General features: G+C 36.5%; 2 protein-coding genes across 3 annotated transcripts; one reads left to right on the forward strand and one right to left on the reverse strand.

Moving 5' to 3' along the window:
* Positions 1–3: 3 nt before the first annotated feature.
* LOC136418226 (dendritic arbor reduction protein 1-like) lies at positions 4–26799 on the reverse strand. 2 transcript variants are annotated; one of them, XM_066404213.1, is made up of 6 exons: positions 26466–26799; positions 6546–6745; positions 5194–5365; positions 4696–5137; positions 2851–2910; positions 4–2339 (listed from the first exon to the last, which is right to left on the reverse strand). In XM_066404213.1, the coding sequence occupies exons 1-6, from the start codon at positions 26574–26576 to the stop codon at positions 2149–2151; spliced, it is 1176 nt and encodes a 391-aa protein (XP_066260310.1). In that variant the 5' UTR covers positions 26577–26799; the 3' UTR covers positions 4–2148. The 2 variants fall into 2 exon arrangements, with proteins under 2 accessions (XP_066260310.1, XP_066260311.1); XM_066404214.1 differs by having other exon boundaries at positions 26383–26799.
* On the forward strand, positions 9599–13296 carry LOC136418232 (uncharacterized). The gene is made up of 8 exons (XM_066404224.1): positions 9599–9803; positions 10819–11062; positions 11114–11558; positions 11614–11864; positions 11923–12055; positions 12104–12436; positions 12490–12640; positions 13075–13296. The coding sequence occupies exons 1-8, from the start codon at positions 9660–9662 to the stop codon at positions 13294–13296; spliced, it is 1923 nt and encodes a 640-aa protein (XP_066260321.1). The 5' UTR covers positions 9599–9659.

The raw sequence follows: 26799 nt of genomic DNA on the forward strand, positions 1-26799 counted from the left end.
AGCAAGTAAAAATAAAACTGTATTAAAGATAAAATACAAAATTAAAAAAGAAAAACAAATTTTCTAACTACATACATCTTTTATGTTTTATGTGTACCCTAGCTTGCTCTACCGATAACAAAATACAATTGTTTGTTAATAGAACGTGGGCGATTGCTTTCTAAACCAACAAATTTGTATTTTAATCATATAAATACACTAAGTAAAAGGCATTCTTATAGCAGCGTTTTTGTCTTACACATTAACGATTTAAAATTATAACTTATGTTTAAAAAATGTACAAATAACTGTATCAATATCGCTACATTACTATACTTTTTTGACTAGGCTTTAGTCAATTTTATATATTTTGTTATGTACAGCAAGTTTTAAACATTCAGTGTACATATTTGGTAACTCTTCATATACTGAATAACGTATACGAATTTATAATATAATAATACAAATTTACGGAATTGTTTAAAAAAGTAATAGCAGATTTCTGTAAATCACATATTATGTTCTGATATGTATACCTACGACAAAATGGCAATCTTAGAATTACTAAGTCACATTTACAAATTGGGACACTTATGAAAATTTAATAGAATTGTATTTAATATACTGGGTGATTAAATAAATCCTGAGGCTTTATGCAAATCACTCGATATATGCAATTAAGTAGTGTGATGGTTTATTCCGAAATTCATCAGTTAATATGTGTTTGACGTCTTAATACTATTTTAAGTTAATAAGTGTCTACTTTCAATATAAATAATTAAATAACAAATATATCTCACAACCAAAGGACAAATAATTGTTAACGCAACAAAACTCGGTATTTAACAAAGGGTTTTCAAACTGTGTCAGAAATAATACTCGTATCATGTCAATCAAAAAACAGTCATTTTGGTTCTCCTGAAAAAGAGTATTGTATGGAATGTATATTGTAAAAGTAGAAAATACGTAACATTAAAAAAATAATCACAACATAATACCCAAACATTCAACCAAGAGTACGGAGTCATCACTAGTAACCACCAATAAGTTCCGTAGTTTTTGCGCAAAACTAGCTAAAGAGATAACGTAGTGGCTTTTCAATTTTACAATATATTATGCAATAAATATATAAAAATTCTCTTAAGTATATAAGTACACTGAAAAGGCCTCAAAGTTGAGAGTTAAGGCAATATCCCAACTATTGCTTTTGAGTAGTAAGAGATACGTATTTATAATTTATACAGGGTTGCTGATTATAATTGAGTTTTAATAAGAGTTTCTCGATTATTTTTGACGATTGATCTAGTTAAATAGAATATTCTGATGAGTTTATATTTTATTTCTTATTTTTTATTAGCAGCTCAACCGTGAGCCTGGTCATTCGTCGGCCAAGTATTCTTAAATTTAAACTCGTTTTAAAGTATCCAATTTCTTGTAGGGACGAGATATTGAATTTACAGAAAGTGGGTCGGTCGGATTACATTGACCCAATATCGTTTAGACCAATAAGCGGCATGAGCTTCCTGTTGAACAATTTAAAGAGTATGATTAATCGGGCCTTGACAAAATGGCGACTAGTCACCATATATGTAGATCTATCTGACCAAACGGTTAGCAAAGGCGAAATGAAAAGATACTGTTCTGCAACCTGTTGCGATAATGTTCCAAGATGAAGTGTTCGCCAACCAGTTTTCATTTGAACATTCGAAAAACGCAGTAAAACGAAAAGTGCGGGATCTGTGATGCTACAAAAGTCCGTGTTGAAATATCTCGAAAATTGTTATAGGTAGAACAAAAAATTTAAAAAATCACGCCTATAATCAATAACCCTGGTATTCCCATAAGCAGAATTATTATGTCACTTCTTGAGATCGGTTTTTAATATCTGTAAAATTCCTATTCAAAGCCAGCTGCAAGAGTCTGAGAGTTAAAAACCCTGATGCTTCCATTTACAGCCAGCAATGTTTTGAACTACTACTGTAATATAAATACCCTTCTGAAAGACCATACAAGCAATGAGCAATCCACACAACAGAAATTTGGATTTTATTAGGCGGATTGCTCAATACTTTTTTGTATCCCTCCTCATAATGGCAACAATTCCTAATGGACAAAAATCAATAAGGCAATATATTAAATATTTTATCCTAAAACCTATAGTGGACGGATTCATTTAGCTGTTTTGGGTAGATGACGCTTCATGTGTAGGGCCAAGTGGTCAGATCTGGCAAAGGACCTTTCGCAGACGCTGCACTTGAAGGGCTTCGCCCCCGTGTGTTTCCTGTAGTGGCGAGTCAGCTCGTCCGAGCGTGCGAATCGCCACTCGCACTCTGGCCATTGGCATTGATAGGGTTTTTCACCTGGAAACGATATACCTAATATGAATTATTAATAGTCGTGGCATATGTGTCACGAGCACTTAATCACCATTAAATGGTAATGATTATTTATGACCGTTTCATCATACAGGACTGGACATTTTCGTTCTTTAGGCCGGGTCGTAATAATGTTTATGGTCGTGTTTTTCAGTGATGGACGCCTACACTTTGATTTACAAACTCGTTTGACGTGCGTGTAAGCACCACCGTGTGTTAGTGTTCGAATTGTTTATTAAGCATAACTGTGCTTTTCCTCGGGAATGAAACGTAGGTAAGTAAGCAATTATGGCAAAAATAAATAGATAATAAAAGGCCGTTGAAAGGGTATTAAGTTTCATGAGTTGGGTCATTAGCGACCTTAAGAAAATTATGGGGTCTCTTAGGTTAATTATTATAGACTTAAGGCCTCATTTCAAGGCTTCAGTTAAGAAGGAAATTGGAGAAAACGATATTTGTATGACTAGTTAGTATGATGACTCTGATTAATACTGACCTGTATGTATCCGTTGATGTGCCTTCAGATGTGAGCTTTTTGTATATACTTTTGAACAACCTGCAATAAATTAAAAGCCCATTAGGTGTCTATAAAGCCAGGAATAAATTTGAACCATCAAAAGCAATAATATCGTAAATGGGCTCTATAATAAGAGTAGTGGTGCTACGGGAATATTAACAGGCGATTGACCCAGTAGCTCGCATTACAGATATCCATGCAAAGATTATTTTTCTCTCAGAATTACAGAAAATGTAAAAATTAGCATGAAATATTCATTAATTGTGCTTTCGAAAATTTGTATGGATAATTTTTATGTCGAGGGAGAACTTTTAAACAAAGTAATTTCTTCCCATAATGTAGCGCAGAACAAAAATTTCGAACACAGCCACCCAAAACAATTGAACGGCTGCCTATTTTTCTAATGTAAATTTACCGTCAACTGTGTTCGAAATACAATTTCATATTATTGTAAGTTCGGGAATTTACTTAACATGAATTATTTTTCACTAAATTTGCAACAATTTTAAACGCTGATATAAAGTTTGACTAAGAACGTAGAAGACAATTTAGTCCACTATTTTACAAAACCATGGAGAGACTAACTAACCTGAACTGTCAAACTCAAGATCTCTCTACTGAGTTCAGCTTCCTAAGCCATTCAAATCAGTGGAAGCTTTCATCAGTGAAGAACATTTACGAGCCATTTCTATTACTAAGGCATCGTCGTATGAGAACACATTTTTGACATTAAGTTGGTTTTCGCCCAATAATTTTGCAGATTTTTTTTGATAACTTTTCTGGGGTTGATGATGAAATTCATACCGGTATCATTACCTGCTTCTAACTTCCACCAGTATTCCAATATTAGCACCTAACACTCACAACTAATTTCCCTTTAATAACATATAATATAAGAAGCAGCCAATTGAAGGCCCAAGGCCATAAATTCACTACAGACCATACCATCTTCATCTCGACCCAGCAAGTGTTTCTTGCACAATTTCTTCCATTGTTTTCGCGGACTTCTTACCCGCTAGATACATGAATACCCACGGCGCATAAAATTACGATAATTTTTCAGATTCCTCTATGTCATTAACATTTGCTGACATTTCGGCACGATCATTTGCAAGTGAATGTTTATCACTGTTGACCACTTTTGCTCTTCAATAATAATAAATTGTGACTCACGCAGCAAATAGCTGAACTTTGCTCCATAGGAACAAGTGCAACGGGAAAAATGGGATGAATTATGTGGTACTGCCCTATATGGGAATAATGGGGCAGGTTTATGAGTATAGTGTGGTTGGTGTTACGCAATGAGGAGCTTAATAAGGAAAGTGGAGCCTGTGGGCAGAATTGTAGCAATTACCCAAAAATAGTAATTGAATTATCAATTACTTAAGAAAAACAGTTAGATTAATAGCCAATTATTGAAATTCTGCTACGTGGATTAATTTTCAATTGCTGCATTTAGTTACTGTATCTCTATTTTCTAGCAATTTTTTCCTATTAAATAGTTATTTACCTCTAATCCAAAGAGTCTCATATCTCTAGTTTTTCTACATACTGAGCCATTTTTGGATAAAAGCGTGCTCTAGATTTCAAAATATTTTTGGATTTGACAGTATTTTCTAAGAATTTTTCAGGATATTCGGGTACGAATTAGATTTTATCAACGTGAATAATTAACTTACAAATTTCCTCGAGTGTCTAGGCAAGTTGCAGGACTTGTCGAGAATATCCCCACATTTACTTACAAATACTCTTTGAATTTGTTACATAATAAGCCATAAGTGGATGAATTTCATCTTTCAATTAAAGCCACGAACTTTCGCGTACCTATAAAATCACAATGATGTATCCTCCTCTTCTCCAACTCGGGGTTATTCCTCCTATTATAAGGCTTCACCCCCATACTGAGCCGTGGTACCGTGCTCGCGGGGGGTTGCGGGGGTTGTTGTGGAGGGCATCCAGGGCCATGGTACGGAGGGGGCGGCGTCCGCCGGGGGAGCGAGCTCCCAGGAGATCCAGGTTCCGAACTGGGGGGTGTCAGGGGGGAAACGTACATCATTCTATACAGGGTGTTTCCTGGAGCCGGCCCAGGGGCAACCACGTTGTTGTTATTGTTGTATTTGTACTGGTTGTTATTGTGCGTCACGTGGTGCATGGGGGTTTGGGGTTGATGGTAGTGACCCTGCGGACTTGTAGGTTGCTGCTGATTGTAGGGGCTAGTAGGGGTACCCATGAGGTGCAGCGTTGGGGCGGGCGGGGGCTGGAGTACCTGTGTATTTTTTTATTAGAGTTTTTGTTAATTTTTTTTTTTGTACACTTGTTTACCTTTTCGGTCTTAATTTCTAGAGGTGAGAGAAGGGGTGAGGGGGTAGGTTGGCAGTTGACGGAGAGCTCATCCACAGTCTCCATTTTTACATGTCCAGAGCCCACCAACATATTGGCGTTCTCTGGATCGATGTTTTGGATGCTGCTGGCGATGTCTTCCCATAGGGGAGGTCTACGAAACATATCAGTAGTAACATACAGCCGAACAGCAAATAATTAGCTTATTTAAATTCAAATTGATCAAGTCCGAAAAAGTATTGTGCTTTAATAGACGTAATTTGCTTTAATATATTATTTTTATCAGCATTAATCAGACTTTGATAAATGATTAACAACGCAATGCAATTTGTCCTCGAGTATCATGTGCGCCGTGGCCATTAAGGCCAGCGTTTCTTTGAAATGTCTCTTTGAATCTAGTCAGAGTTGCGAAACGGGTCTGCTACGAGCAGTATTGTTTCAGTGCTTTGATATTTTATTAATTGATTGTGTTATTAATTTAATTAAATGTCAAAATACCCAGTTTATTGGCACATATTAGTCGAGTTATTCAACACTAGAGGTTTTAAGCAGAAATTGTCGGTGAAGTGTCCCGTTGAGAAGTGACGTGAATTGATTGGGTTGGTCTGGGTTTGAGCAGTTTTAGTGATGGATAGAACAGGAAGTTTTAAACAATGTACAGTCTAAGTACGATAAGAAATATGAATTCGGTGGAATGGGGTTAAAGGTACAGGGAGGTCTCTCGCTTAGTGTTCGCTGAATTTCTCTGTTTCATGGAAGTATTTTTTCCGACTTTCTTAATATTCTTTAAAAATCCTTTATTTCAAATGGTGTAAACTTACCGGATTTATTGCATACTAATGTCTTATTTTTTTAGTAACCTCATAGAAAATAATTAAGGGGCATCAGGTTTGATGATCTCTAGGGGGTTATTCTATTTTATTACGATGATCTATCCAATAATATGGAAAAATCTAATCTAAATAGACTCATAGGTGTTGTCCAAAATGAGGTGTGAGGGTAGAACTTTAAAAAAATTTTATCTAAGAATCCAAAATTTTGTCATTACTTATTTGTTAGTGCTTTTGAATTTCCAAGAAGAACTTTAACATTTTACCAAAATATGCTCTTATACATGTACTTAACTTCCCTATTCTTTCCCTGATTTAAATGATTTCTGACTGACAAATAATTAACTGTTGCCGGTCTTTGAATAATGATTTATTAATAAGTTGACTCCTGTTCTGTAGCTGTAGCTATTTTATACGAATAGCTCAATAGCTGCCAGAGTATTGGGCATTTTGATTGGTCATCTAAAAATCCATTACAAGTAAATGAAACTGTCGGTATAATACCTAAGGAACACATCGTCATCTGTTCCGGGCAGCGTCCTCATGGACACGTAGCTCAGGTTCTGCTGTGCAGCTCTTGGAGGGCCCGGGGGCTCGAAGAAGTCGTCGATTTGCGACGCGGAGTCTCTGCGCGGCTTGTCCAGTTCTTCTTCGAGTCGCCGCTCCCATTCTTGTTTGCAGAGGAAAGTGTCCAGGTCGCTGGTCTGTAACAAAGAGAAAAATACACTTAATTCTCATTAACAAACACAAGAAAGAGATATAAGTAAAAGGATGAAGATGCTGATGGGTCGCGCCCATAATCGTGGCCCATTCAACAATTATGATGTTTGGCAAGAAATCCCAATACATTTAACACAGACCTGACAGTACAAAGCTGACAACAAGACGGGTGTTAACAACTATCTTCGTGAACGAGGCCTGTTGGCAATGTAAAAAATGTTTACAACGCAGGCATAAATGTCGACACCTCTCGAATAAATGGGAAACGGCTAATAAATTATGACAGGAAAAAGAACAATCGGCAAGATATGACAGGGCACAAACTGACAACACGGTCCGGCCCTGCGGGACGCGGCGCTATTTACAACGCCTTAAAAACACCCCTGCGGTCGCGGATTTGTATCCGTTCGACTTTTTCTGAGTGTACACGATTCTGTGGTTTATGTCTACATTGTGCGCGGTGTTTTTGCCAAATCGTCTGTCTCAAAAGCACCGAGCTAAACATGACGCGTTAAACAACAAATATCATCAATCAAAAAAAGGCACGAATCACGCAAACGTCCCACGAGAAAAAAAAATAATTAAACCCAAATAATACCCTTTAGTGGGGCTAATGAATTCGTGAATATCGAGACACGAGACTCCTCAGCAGGGGCGTAGCACCTCCCGGCTTATTGTATGATAATTAGAACTGGGGGAAAGCGGTCCGATGACCCCCACTGGGTTCCATATAATTGGTTAACTCTTTACTACAGAGCTGTATTGAAAATAATTCATTTCCATGGTTCATTACAATCAAAACGGCAAGTACCCCACATTGGAATTAGGTCAAAACAGAAAACTTTCGTATTCGAGTCATTTTATTTTTTATTTTAATTGAAGATTAATAAGAAAGAATTACCGATTTTCCAGGCCAGATTCTGATATCTCACTGATGGTTTGTATTAGTGGAAGTAGTAGTAGAAGGAGGAAGGACGAATACCTGCAATTAGGCACTTCGGGGCCCCGTTCCTATGAGAGGAACGTCAGCAGTGAAGATGGTTGTCTTTCTTAGTTATTTTCCTAGGAACCTCTTGCTTCTAACGAAATCGAGAATCATCACCCTTAACGAGCTTTGAATCCATCCTGCATTTGTAGATAGCTCATAGGGCTGTTTGACCAGATGCAGGTAAATCTCCTGCTCCGTTCGACGTCTTCTAGTTGTTACCTCAAGTCTAGCAAAAAAATCTTGGCCTGAAGCCCGTTGTCTAGTCTCTATGCTAAATTGATGATACTACAGAATGATCAATTTCTATAAAATTCGTGATCTGTCAATGACGCTGAGCTTTGCCTGCCTTGGAATTTTTTTCATGTTTCGGATCTCTATATTCTCTAAGTTTCGATAAATGTTCGCAAAATGGATTTTCCAGGCGTTCGAGTCTCATTGTAAGAGACGTTGTTTCGGATATTCTCCTTGAAATTCACTGGCGCAGAAAGCCTAGGACTGAAACAATTTTTCAAAACTCCCTTTCTTGTGGAGTCTTATAGATGAACATTGTCACGTCATCAAATACAACTCTCCTACCCCTCTGTGCTGAAAATAGTCAAATTGGACATTCTTTCCACTTTAAAGTTCATTGGCGTAGAAGGTCTATTTTGGCTGTTGTAATTTTAAAATTTTCGTTCCTCGGGCAGTTTTTTCAAATGCGTTTTGCAGTGACTTAAAGCACGGCCCCATTACGCCACTATTTCTCAAGCAAAAAAAGCAGAAGTCTTGCTGATCTTGCACAATACATTTTCTCAAAAAATCATTGGCGGAGAGGGTCCAGTAGGTGCTTAACAATTTCTCAACGTTTCTTTTCCGATAATAGGTTTATGCTATTGTTTCCAGCCAAGATTTATCTTATATAAAACCAGCTTTTATCTAATTACAGTCCTGTGCCTTTCTAAACCACAAAGTCGGTCTAAGAATTGCCAAGTTGTTCTCACCTGGTCGTGGTTGAATGACAAACAGATTTGAACCTCCGCATGCCTCCTAAACAACGTTGCGTCTAATTACCGTTACAATAATAGCTCGTATTGTGTAGTTCTAAACAGTATTAATTCATTTAATAAAGTCTATTACACAATTGATCGTCGGTATATTTGGGAAGTGAAGCGGATAAAATTTAAGTCGCGTTGAGCGCACTTTTAATACATAAGGCAGGAGTGCGTATAAACCAGCATATGGCACCAGGATATATGAGGCAGCTGTATGTGAGACCGCCCCGTATATTAAACAGTACATGGGGATAAGATAATGTCCTTAAAAGGCAATCTAACGAAAACCGAATCACGCATTGTCCAGGTTTCCTTCGTAACCGCACGAAAGATTGAACATTCAAGGTGTTTGCTCTTGATTAGGTTCAGCTGGAACCTTCAAATGTCTCGAATGAGATAAACCCGCATAGAAAACCGGTCGTGGGCCTCGTATAGGCAATTATTTTTTCTACAAATTAATAAATCTACCAATACTTAATAATAGACGTTTGAAAAGTAGATTAGCGCGTATTAGAGGCTGACGCAACGTAAAAGATTTCCCACTGAGAGAAAGAAAGTGTCCTCAGATGTAGGACCAACAAAATACCTACTCACAATCTTCAGATCTGATCGCTAATTAAAAATTAATGTTAAGTTTATTAACGTTGGGTACTTGTTAGTGTGGTCCTAATATGGGTTGACTAACAATTTTTTTTTTTCGAAGAGAAAGTGTTTGAAATTGAATTTCAATTAGGCATTAGACGATTTTTTGAGGTGCCTACGCAATTGAAGCTAAAGATGTTTTAGTACCAGTCATTTAACAATAAATGTCAACAACTTTGAAGTACTTTGACACATTTTTCTCGACACATTTAAATCGTCGGTTTTTAATTAGCAATAATGCGTGTTGAAGCAAGAAGAAGTGTTGTAATAATATTAAGTTTCTTCGTCTTGATATACTTATTAGAAAGTTCCATCAGCTCCTTGGGCGACGTCGATTTGTGGTCGGGAAAGTATGGAGAGGATTACTTGAACAGGCAAAAGGCAAGATAAATCAATGTTAAGAAAAAATGAGCATTAAGGATAAGATCATACAGGCAGTTTCTTGCAGTGTTAAACATTCAAAACAGCGAGTAAAAACTTAAAGATTATTCAGGTTCTATTTGATCAATTTAATGAATTAAGTTGTATTGCAACGAGGGAGCGGTAACTCTTCTCACCATTCTTTAGCTGTTTAGTCCAATAGTGCAAAACCGAAGTATCTTGGTTTCTTTTTATCGACTTCAATGAATGAGTATCGCAACACACTTAATCTCTACTAAATTTACCAATAAAAGTCGATAAGTTTCTATTATCCACACGCGCTCAAAGAGTACTCGAACATATGAAATAGTACCACCTATTAAGAAAGGTACCTAGCCGAACTACAATAGCGTCTTGATGCGTATTTACGATTGGGAGTTGGGAGTCTGTCTTAATCTCCATTCAACTTCCAGTCTTTGATTCTGCTTCACTTTCTTACACTTCCCTTTTGTTTCTCTCTTATCAAATTCCTTTAAAGAGGAGAATAAAATTCCAGTTTTGAGTTCTTCACAAAATAGCTATTCAAATATTGGTTAGTACCTACTAATTAGTACGTTGATATCTTTGCCAAGATACGACATAGAAATGACGAAATAAAGGCGCATGATTGGTTTGTTCCTGTGTTTCAATGCAAGTTATCTTTCAGGTAAACTTGCCAGGACTTTGATATATCGACCCTTAGACAACTAACAGGGTGTTTATTTTTTTACGAATATGAAGCAGCCCTGGTAGATGGATCCATGCATTTTAAAAAATTAACTTGAATTACCCTTGAATCCGCCTAATCAATGGTCCAAAATATTTAAAAAAATGGAGCTTTAATGGGCTCTAAGATTTTCCAAACACCATTGATACCTAGACACTTCAAAGGTCAACATTTTCTTATAGACGAAACTTACAAGATGGAGCAATTGTTAAGAGCCTCCATCATATTCTTCATTGTTCTTTCTATCAAATCGCATGATAAATATTACAGCTTCGATACAAACGAGCTCTAACTGACGCTGAACTAGAATACCCGGACACAGAACCCCCGATAACGATAAGAAAATGTTGTAACCAGTACCATGTGTTTAATAGAAGCTTGGAGTGCACCCCTTCAACCAGAGAAAACTTGGACTTTTTTCCTAAGCGTATGCTTGTTGATAGGGAATTCTACAGACTCAATTCAACTGCGAATATTTCCATAGTCACCGTTGATGGCCCTTGCAAGGACGAAGGTATAATCAATAGTCATTATCGGTTAATTATAGTCATGGAGCTAATTTCAGCAATTTTCCTTACTGACCAAACAACCTGGAACCACCTGATAATCTACCCCAGTGGAAGTTTAGTGCGTCTTAAGCCCAAAGAGGACAAACTCGTTTTTAACTACTCTTCAAATTATTGCCTAGACTATTTTGATGAGGGAAAATACGTTTTAATGTTATGCCCCTGTCATAATCACCTGTGTATTCAGAAGTGCTGTCCCTATGATGAATTCTACAATGTCCAGAAACAAAAATGCCAGAAACAAGAGCTTTTAAGTTCCCTCAACGAAACCCTGACCATTAGCCACAACTTTAATTACTACTTGTTCAACAAACCCTTAGATTGCGGGAATGAGCCTGATTCTTTGATTAAGCAATTCAATGATTCTCATACGATACTCGTCCAGAGTAATGGGAATTTGATTCATGAGGTCCAAGGAAGAAACAGTGTGACGGAAATAAACAAGTTTGTGATTGATCTATCAAGTTAATGGGCTTATAATACTTATTTGTGGTTTCAGTTATTGCCTGGATGTATTCTCGGAAGGAGCTTCTGATCAGATCAATGGGTTTTACTGCCAAAGCTTCAAGAACAAGAGAGGTACCTCTGGAAAATTGAATAAATGCTGTAAGAAGGGAGAGTCTTTGGACCAAAGATTCAAATGTCAAGAGAGGCCTCAAAGTACTAAGGTTTGGAAGCCGACGCTTGATCTCTTGGGTCCATTTGAGGAGTTTAGTTTCGGAGGTTTTAAAGCTCCTGATCATGGTTTTGGTGAACCTGCAAATACTTCATAAGGAATAGAAATGTTGACTTCAAAGTAACTTTGCAGTTATTAATATGAAAGCTGGGGACTTTGTGCTTTATGTGACTAAAAAAAGAACTCGGAGACTCTACATAAGTGACATCATTGATTCATACCCAAGCGAAACATTCTGTGTTGATGAACATCTACTCACTGCCAGGTAAATGACATGATGCACACAATCCTTATAAATCGAAGACTTTTTCAGTGACCATGCTCTGATCTTCGCCCCCTGCCAGAATTATCTCTGCCTCCAAAAATGCTGTCCTTATGGCTGGATTTTCAACCTCACTTCCTACCATTGCACCAAAAGCAATGCAAATCTGACAAAAGATTACGAATTGGTAGCCCTTGATGGGTTGAAGATTGCACAGCAAAAAGAAGGTCATGAGTATTTTTTCTTAGATAATTTAGAATGTGATTTCTCCCAACTGGTGCACCCCAATTTACTGGGGGGTGGTAGATTTGTCGTGCAGGGTGATGGTGGCTTGGGCAGAAGGGATAATTTAAGTTTGAAGGAGACTATTGTTGGTCCTACAGAGTTTGTGTTTTTTTTTTAGATTTGAGGATCGTTTTCTTTATAATTTTTTTTAGGTATTGCGTTGATATGTTTTCTGACCATAGTATTACTGGCGTTAATGGGTTCTTTTGTGGACAAAGCAGTAGAAGATCAAGGGAGCATTATGCTTCGCCTAACTTTTCCATTCGGATGAAAAACGCTAGGAAAAATAGCTCTAATGCGAAGGTTAAGGCAAAATTTTGTCAAGATGTTGTGGATTGTATTATCTTTTTTATAGGCCTTATGACAGTTAAGTCTTTCATTCCAATTAAATAAATAAAATATGATAATCATTAAAATATCTCTAGTTCTTTTGACTTTTGCTTTGTCTACACAGGAGTTTGCCTCACGAAATTTGAGTGTTTTACACAAGTCTTATAAATTTGGAGAGGCGCTAAAAGAATTCTTTTTTTGTACGAAGAATGTGCCTTTAAAAGAACCCTTAGGAGATGTTATAGAGGGAAATTTGGATAGTTTAAGCGTGAAAGCCTTAAAACTTTAGGGGATTCTTTGAGTGCATTTATGGGTAAGGAAAACTTAATTATTTATTTTTCAAGAAATCCATATGAAAAAGGGACGATAATTTTTTTTTTCCATGTGATCAAAACATCTTCATTCAGAAACGATGTTCTCCAGACTCCATTTTCGACCTTCTCACTGCCCAATGCACTCCAGAAATTTCTAGGAAATCCATTACAAAGTTTGCTTTTCTCAATTCATCGAAGCTCCAAATCGAAGAAGTCCAAAATATCTCTGATTTCCCTAATTTGGTTGAAAGAGGTAGAATTGTATTGAAGAAAATTGGACCTATGCTCAGAAGATGTGAGGATGAGGTAGTATAGGGAATATCTCAGACGCACAGCGTATCATCTGAATCGCTTTTTTTGTAAATTTCCATTTTTTTTCCAGGTATTGACGTATTGTCGAAAAGAGATTTGAAGATGATCAATGGAATCTTATGTCGGAAGTTTAAGAGGAAAGCCGTCGTCCATCGTGAGGTTGCGACCATGGCAAAATTTACACCTCGCTATATTTTTATTGACTGTCATGTTATTAACCACAAGTTCCGATCATTTAGAGCCATAAAATTTTCGATTCATTGGTTATTGGCAATTGTAAAAATTAACCATGTGAGGAGAGTAATCTCAAAGCAGAATCTGCAAATACACATCTCGTCTAATGTCATAAACTCGAGATTAAACTAGAAAAAGTTATGGGAACTAACCGCCGCGAAGTGTAATATTATTATCTTTTTGCCACGAGATGTGCTATTTCGATTAGTCGACGATGTTATAACACATCGCATTATGGGTTTGAGGAGAAAATGCCGTAAGAGGAAAAGGAAGCAGAAGGGCGTTTACATGCCTGGTTAAGGAAATAATAATTATGATCTAGTTTGAGACCTTCGAGAGGGGCAAAGAAAGTTGTCTCGTTGATCTCCAATAAAATTCCAAAGCAAAACCATATTTCAAATGGCGATTTTTTTTCCCAAGTATTAATCTCGTTTGTACACGCACCGACAAGGGGCCGCATACCAGAATGCGGCAACGATACCAATCTTAAGCAAGAATAACAATATTTAGTTTCCTATAGAAGGCATAAGCCAATTGCTGTCGCAAATAAAGCAATCTTCCCGATATCTCGAAATGCGTTAGTAGTAATTCAGACGAAGGAAAAAATAATTGATCCGTAATGATAGTGACCAGACCCCTCTCTCTATATAGCGATTTCTCTTTAAATACGTCATAATTTACGAGATCTATACGACACATCTAATTCGATTTGGGTCAAGAACCAGGCGGCGATAAAAATTTATTGTCTTGACAGGAAAAAATGGTTCGATTGCTGAGAAAACAGGTGTTGGTGAGGCTATTTTTATTAATTTAATTAGAGCTCGTTAGCAGACCTAAGTAAACAGCCATTTTTATACTATATATTTTGTATTGTATGGGCGAAGTGAAGCAAGGTTAAATCTATAAATCTCCAAGCTTCACACTTAGTTTTTTATTCCGATTCTGGACATCTGAGATTCAACTGCAAGGTAAAGAAAGAAGTGATTCGAGAACACCGCCCTCATTTAAGAAACTGTGCAAAAAATGATTGTAAGAGTGCCACCACGCAAGCATTCTAAATCTGCTAAGAGTAGAGACTGGTATGGACTCCAAGAAATTCTTGAAAAGAATAAATTTGACTTGGTTCCATCTTCGGTAAAACACCCTATGAATCGTCACATAAACAAAAATGGATTTCAACCAACAGTGTGCTGATATAAAAAAATCTTATAAATGATTATCCTGGCATCCAGAAGATGATCAACCGAGCGATTTTGCGCAAACAAGTAAGCTTCGGAATAGAAAGCTTTTTTCTAGGACCGGTCACTTCTGAATAATATGGAATATTAGTTATGAAATGTATAATGTTTAATTCATTAATTCAAAAATCCAAAAGACGAGAAGAACCATAAATTTTCCAAATTCTTAAGGAATTTAATTTAGGTGTGTTCCAGTGTCCCCTTTTTACTGATTATAGTAATTATAATTTGAAAGGAGGCTAGAAAGGACCCAAGTAGGTATTGGAATTAAAACCTTGAAATTGGAAGACAACTGTATAAAATCTGGATGGAATGCAAGGAATGATCCAGAACGTTTTTCCCAATGAAAAATCTGAAATCTCTCATTCCAATGATTTGTGAGCACCTTTTTCTTACCCGGCGAGAAGATCATTAAACACCTTAAGGTTCAGCAACTGCATTATGATTGCTATCAATCTGATATTATCGATGCCGAAATGTTTGCCGAATTTTGGCCTGGAAAGTGTCTTCAATTTTCTTATCATCGAAAACCTCTTGGATGTAAATCAAATTCAATTATCTCCGGATATGGGCTCGCTAAAACTGCTTGAGTCGCGCTTAACATTCCACTTGATCATAAGCTGACCGATTCCGTTAATATCTCGATTTATGCAAACACGTGTGGTAGTATATGGAGATATAAACTAAAGCCAGCTGGATATTCTTAATATAAAAGTAATTTTTTTGAAAAGAATGAATAAGTTTATTGGGCGACACTACAAATAAATTAATTTATTAGCTATTTTAAAAGTAATTTTCAATAGTGACGCAATCTGGAGGTTCCTGACACTAAGTTTCTGTTTACTTCTTCACGCTTATAAAGATTAATGAATATTAACGTCTAAAATCGTCGTAAATCTAATGCTATTCTGATGTCCATTAGATTTACATGTTTTGGCATTTTTCACTGTTTCTATCTAGGAATATTTCACGACTTTAAACGTGGTTTACAATCGCTAAAGAATCTATAAAAAGAATGTTTAAATCATTGAGATGAAGAGCAATAGCGACGTCTTCGGTTCATGTAGGTCAACACCTACCACAGCCTGCTGCACCATAAACCCAATCAAAATTAGATGTTTCTGATAATGAACGTTAACTTCGAGAAAATCAACGGTTAATTGGCAGTAAAAACGTAGAAAAATGTCGTTGGGCAGAAGTTATTTGTCCGTAGCGGACCATGAATGGAGGTTATGAATGAAACGTGTTTACTCTCCAAGATGAACAGGAAATGAATAATGCAAAGGAATTCTAATGGCAATGTTGCCACTTTGCCGTAATATAACCCACGAAAAGTAACTTTTTAAAATAACTGGGACAATAGGTAATACTATCCTGCATAGCAAGAGGAAATTTTAGTTCAGCTCTAAATATACGCAAGCGGGGAAAATATTGAGCACTTTAGAAATATAGATTTTTTACCTTTTGTTTATTAATAGTACCTACGCCAATGGAATTTTTACAAGACATGCACAGCGGTTGTGGATGTAATTGCAGAAAATAGTCAGCTAGTTAACAACATTCCAGTGGATAAATTTTTTATTCTGGCTTTTGCAAAACATTCGCAAAATCCAAACCGCTTGATAAAGAAATTATGAATTAGGAAAATTCGGTACCTACGCCAATGCATTATAACAAAATATAGAGGAAAAGAACCCTTTCATCTACGTCTATGAAGCTTGTTAGGACATATGGAGCACCTACAGAAGTAGTCAGTAGAAAAAGTTTAATGTAACACAGGACTCCAGTGGCGAAAAAATCCGTTCTTGTTTGTCCAGAAAAGATTTTTTTGGAAATGGACCGAAAAGTTCATAATGTAAGAAAAACGGCGCCTTCGCCAATGGAGAAATGGAAAAACAGCAGGAATTTTTTTAGCAGAATTCCAGTGGCAGCACTAATTTACTTTTTCTCCGGTGTCCGAAGCATAATTCAGAAATCCACAATTGCTTTTCTCGCCAAATGGTGGCTTGACCTAGTTATTGATCTCTTAAACCGAATATCGGTATAATGGTTTTTGATTGCACTTCCCCAGCGAAACCCATAATGGCACCTGCATCAAACTGACCTAACCGAGTTTTTAAGCTCAATTAGCACTTAACCGACCAGAACCAGACCCATCATAAAGCCGAAAATGGAGCATTAAGGTGAGTACCACATCTCAATTTTAAAGGGGCGTAGAGGCAATAAATTAAAACTAAATACTTTCTCCTGGTAATTGCAAGGTACCGCCGTATTTGCTTTTTGTGTCCGACGAAAAAGTGACCGTTGGCCACGCGTAATTTACCCGAAATTATCGTCGCAAACATCTACAATATGGCCTTTTTATGGCCATTTTTCTCCCCAGTGGCATCTACATAACATGACCGTTTATTCGCCAATTTTCGATTTTTCACAGAGCGGCGTAATTACAGAAGCGATTACGTTTAATTACGCTCTCGATAGTACCGCAAAGGTTTATACAGCGCTCATCAGCAGGTAATCGCTTAAGTACTTTATCAATCTAAATCTTCATCTAAAAATGCTAATTTTCTCGCTAGAGGTTCATGCTAGGTTTCTCTTTGTTTTATGTGATATTTGGTTCGGATAAAAATGGTTAGGTACTTAACTTCAGGTTCAAACTGAAAGAAAAACAAGAGCGTTAGCCAAAGGTCAAACTGTGCCAAAAGAAAATCGAGAAAAAGTTGTAAAAACTGCAGTAGATGCTTAAGTCACTAAGGTGCTGCAATTCTCTCGCAAATGTTGCTGTTTTTTGGTATTGTACAATTAAATATGCTTGTAAGTGCCTAAAAGTCCACATTAGAAAGTCAAGTCATTTAATAAACAAAGTATTAAATGAATAAAGTAATACCACTCTTTAGTCAGTGGTGGTACCATTTTGAAGCTTCATTTAAAACAACCCCAGTACGGATATGCATAAAAGAATGTTTAAATTACGTAGAAATTTCACGAAAACACGATATTGAAAATAATTACTATTACACCTACATTATCAGTTAAAACGTAATAAAACGAAACATAATTAAATTTTAGTTATGAGAACCTCGATTTTAAGAGATCCAGGTAACAAATCTGAATTTTTATAGAAGAAAGTTTGGGTTATAACGTGACATAATGCACTGCCTACATACCCAATACTTGCATCAGTTTCACATTTCAAAAATTGTGTAATTAACTGGCATAGTCTTACTTAATCAGTTGTATCATTCGCAAATTCAGGACATCTCCAATGAGTTCTTCAAAAGAGTGTATTATTAAGCATATTCCTGCCTACAGTACCTACTTATAACAGATTACAATCTTTAAAGAGTCCTGGTTTCTTGAATCTTTAGATCACAAATGTCCACTTATGTGGAAGAAATAACTAGTGACACACTCCGTATTTAATAGCCTCTTTAGCATTTAAAGAGAGAGTAATTTAATGAGTTCACGGCATATTCCTGCCTTCAGTGCCCAGTTCTACCAAGTCTTGCTTCTTACAATATGAAGGAAATTTCCAATAAGTGATAGCTAGTGGCACATCTCATCTCTAATTACTATTATGAGTTATGGAAATATGTGAAATTAGAAGACATTATACGTTTTCAAGGATAAAGTTTATCATATTTTTCTTAATATCAGGACATTTTAGGACAAAAAATGTCTTATTGTGAAGAAAATAACGAGTGGCATATTTCTTTAAGATCAAATAAAGTCTGGTTGAAAATGACCCGTATTTTTAGTAATTCAGAATTCAGACATAAAAAATTGGTATTGACTCTTGAGAAAATAGCAAACGGCATATCAGGAATGTAATAGCTGTTATTAGGTCTTGAAACGTGTATGCATGGCAAACCATATGTCCTTGAGTATCCAGTATAAGTCTAGCTCAATATTTTGGGAGACGTATTGCCAATTTTCTAATGAGATTAGTATATTTTGTATTTTAATGGTCATTAATGGTCCTTGATAAATGCGCAAATTGGGGGCATATTCTTCGACATATTTTGGTTTCATTGAACAAGATTTAAATATCGAAGATGGTAAACCCGATATGGAGGATATGCACTAACATTTGCATAAAACACGCAAGGTGAGGAAAACATGTTGTTGCTTAATAAACTAAAGTCAAAACTCGCTTAAAACTCACATTAAAAAAAATTATTTTAGGGCATAAATGTGCAGTTTTGGACAATAAATTCGGAACTACAATAACGATAACTACTGACATAAAGCCAGATTGGCAGCAGATATGAATTATCGTGAGATGTATAACTAAAAGCATATTGTCTATGACCTGACTTAAACAGTCCTTATTTCTAGGAAAATCAGAACAGAATAATTGAATGTTGGAATGTAAACTGTAGAACTTATGATATTGCACGATAACAAGTGACATATCTCGCATTTAAGTACAGTTACGAGTTCTGAAAGATAAGTAATTACATGGCATATTCTTGGTTAGGTGTTTGGAATTGAAGTCTTACTAAAACCAGCTGGGATTTGGTTATGTTAGACAACTTTTCAATTCGGTATTTTTCGTTCATTAAGACCACTTGGACAAATACGATTCCGGTTTGAGGTATCGAAAGAAAAGGTTTTCTTAGTAATACCGCGACATTTTCTAGATTGACAACCCCACTCCGATTGCATAAGAACTGGAAAGCGGCGTTCAGAGAAACGTCTTAAAATCTAGATCCAAAGCAAACTAAATCCGGAAATGTTCTCATACACCCCAAAATAGTGTAAATTTCTTCGGACGATAACTTTACACAAGACATTATATCCTCTGGCAGACAAACAATGAGTTTTATAGCGTTTCCTTTGTCATTTTCAAGCATTTCTATTTACAGTGCGTCCTGATTGCCTTGTACGTGTTAAGACGAACGTTGTAAATCAATTGTTTAGCATATTTTGTTACACTGACAACCGTACATGCAGAATATTAATCGAATTGGGATTAGTCGCTATGCTTTATGGTTACCACAGTGTAACGTTATACTAGGACATAGACCTATATTCCTGGTTAAAAAATGGCATATTTTCATACTTATCACCAACTCTCTGGTGCGATCTTTGGTGTTTATGAATGGATTAGTCTTTGGTATAAATGGTATGCATGAGTCACTGAAAGGTCGCAAATACTTCACCGAAAAAACTGATAATTTATGTCGCAAATTTAGCATAATTGCATTAAAAGTAACCGTTAACAGTTGACTTGCAGCAGTTTCCCATATTAAAGAGCTCTTGCGTCTAACCGGCAAGAATGCCGCCATAATTAAATACAATGTCACTTATTAAAAATCATTGAATAACTTCAATTAAGCTGAACTTTAAAGCAAATCGACTAATATATGGAATTGCTTAGATAAATTATTATGGTCAGTTGTGAAAGAATTTTTTTCCGACTTGGGATATGGCAGTGATCCATTAACGTGTAACATAAAAATCAATGTCCTTGGAATGGGGAATTTTAATAATGTGGAGCCGCTTTTTTTAATTAGATGTTACAGATTAATCATTAGGAAACGGAGCCTGGAACGTCAGATTTAATTGATCTGATTATAAATTGGACGAAAATGTGCCGTTAGTGACAGTATTCGTTAAGAATCAATGAAGTGATCTGCGCTGTGGTTGCTTTGGGCTGCCATGTTCCATGTGTGGCAGGCCGTTTTTTGGCGAACGTTGGCGTTAAGTGAACCGTCTTACAGGCACTGGAAAACCAAAAAAGTATACTTCATTTATTGTCCCAAACTGGGAGGCAGTTTGCTATGCATACGAGGGTGTATCAAGTCAAAACAGGACTTTTTTTTAAATTACGGAGGGGTCCGTGACCATCCGGAAGTTGACGCACGGATGACTTGTACCGTTAGGGAGAGGGAAGAACCGACCGCAAGTCGCTTTTTTAGTGTGAAAAGAAAGCGAGTAAGACAGAAGTGCACGTCTCCGTGGAGCAACGGATTAGATCAAGTTTTTGGCTAAGGAGAGGACGAATCCCACTGAAATTTTGAGGCTATTACACGCACAGTTCGGAGACAACACCCTGTGAAGAACCCGTGTGTGCATGGCACCAAAAAATTTCGGGAGGGCTTGAAAAGATCGCGACCAACACTGACCGAAGCTGACAGTGAGGCCGTCAGAAATCTCAAGGAGGGAGATCGGCGCCCAGCTCTTTGGGAAATCGTTGAGGAACTGAACATCAGTTATGGGAGTGTCTATCAGATCGTGACAGATGATTTGTCTGGAAGTGTCCGCTAGATGCGGTCCCCGTCTGTTATCGGAGCGTCACAAGGCAAAAATTGGATGCACTAGGCTGGAACAGCCGCCATATAGTCCCGCCTTGTCCCCTTGTGACTTTTATTTTTTTGGACCTCTCAAAGGAGCGCTTGGAGGCCAACGTTTCGACAACAACGACGCAGTGAAAACATTTGTGCTCCAAGGGCTACAAGAACGTCTAAAGATTTTATACGATAATGGAATAAACAAGTTCCCAATCCGATGGGAAAAATGTAGGTTTAGGGCGGGAGGCTATGTGGAAAAATAATATTTGTTTCTAAGCTTAATTAAATAAGGTTAAAATTTTTACGAAACGGATCCTTTTTATACTTGATACACCCTCGGATTTTTTTATTACAGTACTGTTTTTCTCCAAAGCTCCGAGCGTTTTTGAGATTTTTTGATATTTAGCTGAAATGTTTAAAGTACGCTAACCCTTAAGGCATACACGTTTTGAAGCAGACGTTTGCTAATTGAACAGTGTATCACGTATATATTCATAGGGCTGATATTTAACAACATTTCAGCTAATTATAGCAAAAAACTATAGGAGTTTAACATTCCGTAACCGGACAATACCTCTCCGCTATTTGAATTCAGAATCAGCCTGTGCAAATATTTACTTAATAATTGTATTTTAATTAAAAATTCCAAAGGTTTCTGATGATTTTATTTTGTGGTCTAAGGAACCAATCAAGGTCTAAATTCTTATTAAGACGTTATATTAAACAGTGTAACAGCTAGATGATTTTTAAAGAAGCCATTTTATATAACAAATATTACGTACTCTTGACCATCTGCACTCCAAGTGTTTAGAATTGCTTCATCAATGTTTTGGACATAAATTTCTTAGTATTATTGTAGAATTGTTTTTTAGTATAATAATAGTAATAATAATAATAATAATAATAATCGTTTATCCAAAGAGATAACATGTATGAAGTTACATGTTATGTCCGCTATGCCCATGATTATGAGAGACAATAATCATGGTAGTCATTATTTTTTATGAAAGAATTACGATTCTTACACACATACACATTTCAAGTACACAATTAATGATGCAGTTTTAATAGATAAAGACACCACAAGCATCTGTTAGCAACTTCTGATCCGAACTATTAAGTACCATAGACGCGAAAGATCCTGATAGGTGATTGGTGAGGGTTTGGTACCTCAAATTAGTGTGTTTTTTTCTCGTTCCATTTATGGGGAGAAGTTAGGATAAAGTATGTCATTTTGGAGTACCAAACGCATTCCACTCGCCTTTAGAAATCGCATCAGTTGCGCACCAGCTGTCTCAGTTTTTGGGCGAGTAACGAAAGCCGTTCAGTTTAGATGTCGAATTGGAACAGTGTGATCCTCAATAAAGTGCCTTATCTACATGTGCATCAAGAAATGTGTTATAGTTTTCCTTGGCAAGTAGATCATTGTGGCACTTCATTATAACTTCCGCTGGGGAGTGCCGTAAGACGTAAAAAGCAACAAATGCAACGAAGTTCAATAAAGAAATAAAAATACAATTTTTTTGCTAATATGGCTAATCTACTACGGAAGAATCTGCCACAAAACGATGCAGAGAGTACCCTTCAGACTGTAGAAAATCAACAATATTGCCGCTCAGGCATGTCTCAGTAAAACAATAGAATTTTATGTTTCAACGCGAATAATTTATAGTCAGGTAATTTAAGTACCTGGTCGTTATTCCCCTAACATTCAGAAGCAGAATATCATTCATCAGAGTCATAAGACAATGATTATCTCTCACGGAGTCGTCATATTGAGGCATTAACTTATTTGTATAGGTACAGCTACTTTGTCGACGGTTTTGTTGGTTTCTCCGTTCTTTTTATTCTCGTTAATGGCAACTTTAAAAGTTAAATAGTGGTTACGATTTTAAAATAACCAATTTGAACGGACTATTACAAGACTCAAAGGAATTAACACAAGAAAAAGAGAAAAATTCGTTAAAATGGTTTAGCAGAAACGTCAAGAAAATCGATCTCTTCCTTAATGTTTGTGGCAAAAGTCTTTTGATATTTTTTGAGTATTTTATTAGAGAGTGGTAGGCGAGCACAAAATAACCAATTTTAATGGATAAATATAACTTTCAACGATTAACACAGGAAACTGAGAAAATTTCGTTAATAAGTATATAGAAGCGTTGGAGAAATCCATGGTTTTTTTAATGTTCTTGTTACAAATTTCATTGAGCGGCATTCTTGATGCATTTTAGTCGATGTTTCAGCCTTTCCACTACACTGTATCAATCTCTAATTAATTAATTTCCAAGGACTAATTTAACTTTTAACGATAGACGCGAAAAACTAAAAACTTCATTAATTAGAAATGTTTTATTACTGTAGAATTTTAAGTATCAGAAGTGCATTAAAAATTATCAATTGTTTTTAAGGTACCATGCATGAGTCAATTTGGTATGAAAAAAGCTCGAGTGCATGTATTGTAGTGCACGAGTGCTTTTTTCTGTTGTTTGTTTCTGTTTTTATAATTAGCCATAATTTTCTATACACACAATGAGGAAATTTTCATGAAGCACGTGCCAGGCATTTGTGACACCTTTGTAGAATTGCAAAATTGACTGACTTGGACAGAAATTTTATGACGTTAAAATTTCTGTCAAAGTCAGTCAATTCTGTCAGTGTCTATTACTGTAGTTACAATTATTACTTACTTAAAGAAGAATCAGATATTCATTACAGAAGAGGAGGTGAACGAAATTTTCTTAAAATAACAAATTTCAATGCACATGACAATAGCAACTAACTCGCTAGAAGTTTCACGGGAACAGGCCTTAAAAATGAAAACTCCACAAATATCCGAACTATCAACTTCTGACAGGGTACAAACCTGTTTTACCAATCAAAACCCAAATATTGATCTACCGATTACAAAGTATGAAATCAGACTAATTATGCATCGTATAGACTAAGGAACGATCGTAAAATTTATAGTCTCTAAAGTGCAACGATAGAAAGGTGTACACACATAATAAATGAACGACGGCTAATTGTTTATTAATACTTAATTACTGGGTAAATAAGACGGTATTAATTACTTCAAGTTGTTATTAGGGAAGTCCGGTTTGTCGTAGGAACTTACAGTATGGCTTCACCTAGGGAAATGTTAAAAATGGAAATATAGAGATGACGCAAACTGCGAAAGCATACTCCATTAATAACAAAGTTATTACTTGTTGGGATAGGCATAGGCATTTCTTTTTTTCCCGTCTCCGTTGTCGATTAAAATTAATCAAGTTGCTATTAAATAATTAAGGCGCTGAAGTTAAATGGGATGATTTCATGTAATGGGCTTGAGAACTTCAAGCGATATTTATCTAGAGGTTCTTAATCGGCTAAAAATTGCCTATTTTCGCGGTTGAATGGGCACGTAAGAATATGAGTAGCGTTGGTACCGCTAGTAGTCAAGTGCCATAAAAGTGGCTTACATCCCCCTATAGAAACTATAATATGAAGCTCATAAACGTCGCGATGTTGAACATGGAATAAAAGTTAACTCCACAAATGAATTTCGACCGCATGTAAAACCATAAAGCTTAACTCTTCTTTTGCTGGGGCTATGTGGGTACCACAAGCGCAATTTACCGCTCGTTTATTGTAAGATTTCCACGTGTTTGCGCAACCCAGGGCCGAGTAATTATAAACTTAAGCGATTGGATCTTGATAAGGCATTGAATTGATTAGATTCAACAAATTGCACGGTGTCAATTTTTAAACGGGACACGCATAATGAAATAATATACTGTGCGAATATAAAGTTAGGTATTTATTAGTGAGGCTCGCTTTTAGGTGGTGCTGGGTACCGATACCATCGCAAGTTAAGTGTGAACTCATTCTTTGGCCATAAATCAACAAGTCGCGAAACCTTGGCCAGATTTGGCCTTAATAACAATATTATTCCAATCTCATTGAGGTTATTCGTGATAATTTCGCTATGCACGTCTTGGTGATGCGGAAATATCGACAGGCTCAATGCCAATCAAGGGATACAGGAGACGATAAAAAAATGTCCTGAACGATTCGAGATCGTGGTTAAAAAATGGAAAAAGTGGAAAAGGATAAGCGGAAAACTGAATGCAGCTTAGAAAGCTCTGCATTGTTTTGGACTTACAAAACTGAAGCGACTTGCAAATTTTCTAAACCGCATACCTTCATTCCCTTTATGTTCAGTTTCTTCTGTTTTTAATTAAATGCAATAGGTCAAATTTGTTAACTGCCTCCGCACCAAGAAAACATTTCGGGAAGTCTCGATTTAAATTAGAGCAGAACTGATTATAGAGTATGTTCTAAGCATGCTTCTTTGCCTCTGCCGATTCGGTCCACACCATAGAACAGCGTTGCAAGTAACATTTTTTTGAAATCACCCATTTAACATGACTACTGATCTGGGAAAAGAAAGTTCTCTGGGATTACTAATACCCATAATCTAAGACATCTAAACGGATCTATTCTGACCGTAGGTTTAATCTCTAAAAAGCTCTCATCCTTAGAAAGAAAATTGGTATCACGATGACATGAGGGAAATTCAAATCGAAATCAAAATCTTCATCTGCGAGAGCGAATTCTGACGGTCCCTTGTTTGTGGAAAAACTAAAACCATAAAAGCTGCCCCAATTCTAAAAGACCAATTCTTTTCACTGTAATTTCTGTTGCAATTGTAAGTAAGATCATCTGCTTGGTAATTTGAAATATTCGACCATTGGTCAAGTAGCTAAGAATTTGTCTCGTAAATTGTTCGTTTTGACTAAATAAGTAAAAATGTTGTTTCTCAAGAAACAAAATTTCAAGACACTAGTTGAAGAGTTCATCAAATCGGACGTTTGTTACGATTTTTTGAAAGTTTCTCTAAAGGTTTCTCTGACGGCAAGAGGTTAATTTTGGATTTATTTACACCACTAGGTCGATGCGTCAAAATTGGTAAGAAGTGATTTGAAATCCAAGAGAAATTTGTGCTTAAGATCTTCTTTTGGATGATTTGGCGTATGCAGCTTACCGCCGGATTGACATCTCCTGACAAAGTGAGCAGGAAATGATATTTAAATGCTCCTGAAATCGAGAGTGCAAAAAGAATTATTTCTACTAAAATTTGGGGAGAAGAAGTCTAGTTGAAATCTAAGAGAGGTTTCTGTTTTAAGACCTTATTATTATGTCGGGAAGATATGATTGCTTCTGATATAATGCAAAAAGAAAAAAAAATGTTTTTGTATTTTTTCTATTCAGTCAAAGTGTCAAAGTTGAGATTTTTCTCATCCCTCGCACCAACACCAACAAAACGAAAATCTACTTACATTTGAGGACAAAATCATCATAATTACAAGACACAAAAAACTGAGCGCTCTAACCCTACGAGAACAGTACAAACAGCACTTACTAGGAACATACTAAATTCGGTCAAATCCAAAATATCTTTAAAAAATAAACTGTTATCCAGGTCGGGCGGAATTCTCGAGGCACAGTCCGATCCGTCAACGACCAGCAACATCTGAAGACATCGAATCACTCAAAAACTGATCGGGCATAAAAATCGCGCGCCGACGACGTTTCGGCCGCCTCAGAAGCAACCCGCTTCAGTGCATATGTCACAGCACACTGCGATTGAGATTGAAGAGTGGACGAAAAACAAAAACGTGTCGGCAAATACGCGAGCGCGATCTAGCGGTAAGCGCACGCTCTCTGTCCAACCGTGAACGACGCTCAATGGCTGC

Source organism: Euwallacea similis, chromosome 33, assembly GCF_039881205.1.
Source record: "Euwallacea similis isolate ESF13 chromosome 33, ESF131.1, whole genome shotgun sequence".
In the NCBI taxonomy this organism is placed as follows: Eukaryota; Metazoa; Arthropoda; class Insecta; order Coleoptera; family Curculionidae; genus Euwallacea; species Euwallacea similis.